The 4381-nt window shown below is 40.4% G+C and overlaps 1 protein-coding gene across 1 annotated transcript in view; it reads left to right on the top strand.

Annotated features, from left to right (window-relative positions):
* The first annotated feature begins 160 nt into the window (after positions 1-160).
* The window catches only part of TARS (threonyl-tRNA synthetase), a 15070-nt gene continuing 10849 nt past the window's right edge, over positions 161-4381 (top strand). The window contains exons 1-5 of the mRNA XM_008936547.1: positions 161-238; positions 1112-1302; positions 2347-2470; positions 3506-3627; positions 3807-3924. Of these exons, the coding sequence (XP_008934795.1) occupies positions 203-238; positions 1112-1302; positions 2347-2470; positions 3506-3627; positions 3807-3924 (591 nt within the window). The 5' untranslated portion in view covers positions 161-202. The remainder of the gene's footprint in view (positions 239-1111; positions 1303-2346; positions 2471-3505; positions 3628-3806; positions 3925-4381) is intronic.

Genomic DNA, 4381 nt, shown 5'->3' with positions numbered 1-4381 from the left:
GATTTACATGAAGGTAAAAGAGCAGGGAGGAGGGCTGGGGCTTCCTGGGGCGAAGAGGTCGGGGTCCCGTCCCTGGTGTGTGGGGCTAGGGGGCGTTAAAGCGGCGCAGGTGTGAGCTACTGCTGGAGAATGAGGGAACGGTGCTCGTCCTCCTCAGGTGAATTCAGGGGAAGAAAAAAAGGCAGACTGCGGAAAGAAGAAAATGAAGGAAGGGGCTGGCGATGGAGGGCGGACGGAGGTGAGCGGCTCTCGGGCCACGGCGGGGTGAAAGATGGGGGTTCCTGGCTCGGGGTCTTGTGTGCTGCTGGCATTGCTGCTGTTCATCCTTCTGAAGTATTTTATCTTTACAGTTACTTCTGTCCCCACTCTTTGGTTTTTCCCAAAGTTTCCCCTGAAGTGACTTTGTTTCTTTTTACACCAAGTTGTATTGGTGTAATGGGAGAGCAGCTGCGATTTCCGTGGTTGCTGCTTGGTGATTGTTTTTTTTTGCTGCGCCTCTGGTTGCATCAGATCTCTGGATGAGGAAAGCCTGTGTAAGCTGCTCTATCTTTTCCGTCTTGGTGGGTAAACACAGATCCCTTTGACTGCACAGAGAGGGCCAGCTATGGGCCAGGTGCTGGCCAGCACTGATCCTGAGCCAACTACATAGCTGTATAACCTTGGTTGTGCCCAAGCTGATAGCTCTGACATCATTCTGTGGTATGTAGGCTAGAATCAGTTCCTGTTGGATGGCTCAGGGTAGGGGTGTTCCCTCAGTGTTTTGAGCTAATAAGAAAAATCTGTTTTTGTGTTGAACTTATACAGCCTTTTCAAGTTTAATTTTGTCCTTGTGTAGCTTATTAAACATGTTTAAGCTACATAGTAGTTTATTAACATATGCATAGTTTATCAAACAAGTGTACAGTGGTACATTCCAAAATAAACTTCATTAAGGTGAAATGTTATAACTTTACTGTAGAATTATTCTGTAATAATAATGATTAATTAGATACAGCACATGTGGGTATGGTCAGATAGCTGCTTCTGAAAAGTATATCCATCCTGTTTGCATTCTTGACATAATGAGATATTAGATTAATAATGTGTTTTTTTCATTTGTCTTTAAATATAGCTGAATCCCTGGCCTGCATTTATCAATGAGCGTTTAGAGATGTACACTAAACTTAAAGCTGAACATGATGCACTTCTTGCAGAAAGAGCTGCAAAAGACAGTAAACCCATCAAAGTTACATTACCTGACGGAAAGCAAGTTGATGCTGAATCTTGGAAGACTACTCCTTACCAAATTGCCTGTGGAATTAGGTATGATTCTGTTCTGTGGTCCTCTTAGTCATGTTCAGACAGCATTGTGTCTGCAGGTTTTTGTCACTCTAATGTGGGGGTATGGGTAGTGTATAGCTTCTTTCTTAGTCATTTATCTTGTTTTTTTTCTAAAGGCATCTTGTATATAGTAAGCCGGAGATAACAGCTAGAGTTTTAAGTTTTGGATTGCAGGTTTTTTTGGCCTTATAAAAATGGGGTTTATAAAATTAGATAATAATGTAATGGAAAGGTTTCAGACACACATCACTTGCATATTTTTCCCTTCCAGTACTGTCATTGCATTGAGAACTAATTTGCTAATAAACTTGCTCTTACCAGATTGTGTGTTAGCCCATGAAAACCAGTTTGCATTGACTTGAGGAAGGTGTCTACTGAGTGTTGCTTCAGTTGATTTCAGAGAGAATTAACAGGATGAATATATTTCACTTACCTTAATTTTTACTTTCTCTGGAAATAGCCATTAAAAAGAGCATGGCACACCTGGGTTGCTGTGGGGTAGTTTTGACCAATGCACACTGGACACCCTGACAGGGAAAAGAAAAACAACTAGGCGATTCTTAGAGGTGAAATGCCTTTTTTTTCTTCATGCTTTGATACTGTGTCATTGGAACCTTCTTTGCTTTTGTGATTTGGGGTCAAGGAAAGGGATTCTTGCCTAGTGAAAACAAAAATGTAAAGTTACTACATCAGAAATGATATTTGATAATTTTTAAAAGAGAAGCCCTGTCTTTTATTGCAAGAGGATCTTGAAGTCAGGTTAATGCTTCGAGGTGGCTGCCTGAGTCAGATATGTTGATGAATGCATGCATGTCAAGTGTACAGCACAGTTTCATTCTCTCATCCCTGAGATGTGAGTAGGATTTTCATGAATGCTCAAGACTGGCTAAATGGCTCCTGTGTCTGGAATTTATGACATCACACTCTCTGAGCACTCCTGAAAATACTATTCAGCATGGAGGGCAAATCTGAGGAACTTTTACTTGCTCATTTCGAAAGATTATATACCATGTATTTATTCTGTAGCCAGGGCTTAGCTGACAACACTGTTATTGCTAAAGTGAACAAGATGGTTTGGGATCTAGACCGTCCTTTGGAGGAGGATTGTACCCTGGAGCTGCTTAAGTTTGAAGATGAAGAGGCCCAGGCAGTGAGTATCTTCTGCCAAAACTTGTTTGCCCTTGGATTTGCATCAAACTCATCTTCAGGGGGTTATTTGCATCTTTATTGTGCTCAAAAGATGAGGAGACAGGAACAGGTTTTCTGGGTAGGCACGTCTGGACTTTCTAGTTGTTCCTTACAAGGGAGATGCAGTACAGCAGATAATGCAGGTTCTGCTGTGTGTTTGTAGCTGAGTCTGCAAGCAGTTGCTGTAGTTTGTTTGGTCTGTTCTTGCTGAAATTCTGTATTTGCAACCTTTGTGTTAATGTAAAATACATCTTTTGAATTGGTAACTTTCAGTAGACTTTGAAAACAATGCCAAGTACAAAAGTACCATCTGTCTGTGATCATAAAAGTACTGAGTTAGCTGCTGTTTTACTTTGTGCATGCAGAAGTACGTACTTTGTTTTGGCTACTTGTTCACATAAATGTGGGTGTACAGTAAATTCATAAATATTGCCATGAGAAAAAATAGTTTGGTACAAGAAGCTGTTGGTTGAAGTCATCACAGATCGTGGATTCTAATTTAGGATTTTCATATTGGCTAAATGGTGGCTCCTGTGAGACTTAAGCTTCAGTTACTACAGGATGGAGTGCAGTTTTTAACATTATGAACTGTTCTACTTCAGCACAGGATTTCCCACGCATAAAAGCTTTGCAGCCTTATGTTGAAAGTGCACCTGTGGTCTTTATGCAGAGCTAACTGGTTGAAGATCATAGAAAAAAAGTTTCTGAATTAGTTTCCTGACTTCTTGACAACATTCAGACTACTTCAACAATAGTAAGAATTATTTCTACCAGGCTGTAAAACATTTTCCAGTGCCACTCTTTGGAAATACTGGTACTTGGGATCAGAGTGTTGCTGGGTAGGTCACTTCTGTCCTGCAGACTGTTCTAATGTGAGATCTGCACCAAGGACCCTTAGGAGCAATCGTTTCAGAAAGTTTTAAATAAAATACTCTAGAAATGCATTGCATGTGTTCAGACTGATCCCCTCTTTTTTGTTTTTATTCACTTCCATTAGGTATACTGGCACTCAAGTGCTCACATAATGGGTGAAGCTATGGAGCGAATCTACGGTGGCTGTTTGTGCTATGGCCCACCAATAGAAAATGGATTTTATTATGATATGTTCCTTGAGGAAGGGTAGGTTTTGGCTTTTCTAGGAGTGGGGGGGATGGCAGTCAGCAAAAGTTATGGTGTCTGTTTGTTCCCAGTCACCTGCACTAGTGCAGTGCAATCCACAAAGCTGGTGCTTTGTGAGTGGGTCAGAAATTGCAGGTGAAAGCAAGAATGACTCACTTCTTTGTGTGTGTTTATTTTAGGGGTGTATCAAGTAATGACTTTTCTGCTTTGGAAACTTTATGCAAAAAGATAATGAAGGAAAAACAAGCCTTTGAAAGACTGGAAGTTAAGAAGGAGACTCTACTTGAAATGTTTAAGGTAGGCTGTTTCAGAAGGTTGTTTCTGACATCATGCAGTTATTATTTAAGCATTTGTGACTTTAGCCATGTGTTCTGTTAGGGATAAAGGGAGGTCTGTCAAATTACCTTTTTAACGTGACAGTATTTGACGAATGAGTGAAGGTTTAATTCTGAGGTTCTTGGGAATGGGCATTACATTTTCTGTAACTGTAGAAATTCATATTCTTCCTGTGGGTGGCTCTGGAAAAATCTTTGAAGCCACATTGTTTATTTGTTTCCCAGAGATGTAAATTTGCAGTTTATTATCTGCGTTTATGTTATATGGTTACATAATATTGACTGTATGTAAAATGCTGTGGTGATGCTATAACTGCATGTGCTGATGCATTCAGAAAGTTTCATAAACATGTTTTAGAATGAGAACTTCTATGCCCAAGCAACACCAGAAGCTGATTCTTTCTCTTTAGTACCTAGCC

Source organism: Merops nubicus, unplaced genomic scaffold, assembly GCF_000691845.1.
Source record: "Merops nubicus isolate BGI_N331 unplaced genomic scaffold, ASM69184v1 scaffold12133, whole genome shotgun sequence".
Taxonomy (NCBI): Eukaryota; Metazoa; Chordata; class Aves; order Coraciiformes; family Meropidae; genus Merops; species Merops nubicus.
The sequence above is the reverse complement of the archived record's forward strand: the minus strand, read 5'-3'. Positions and strand labels throughout refer to the sequence as shown.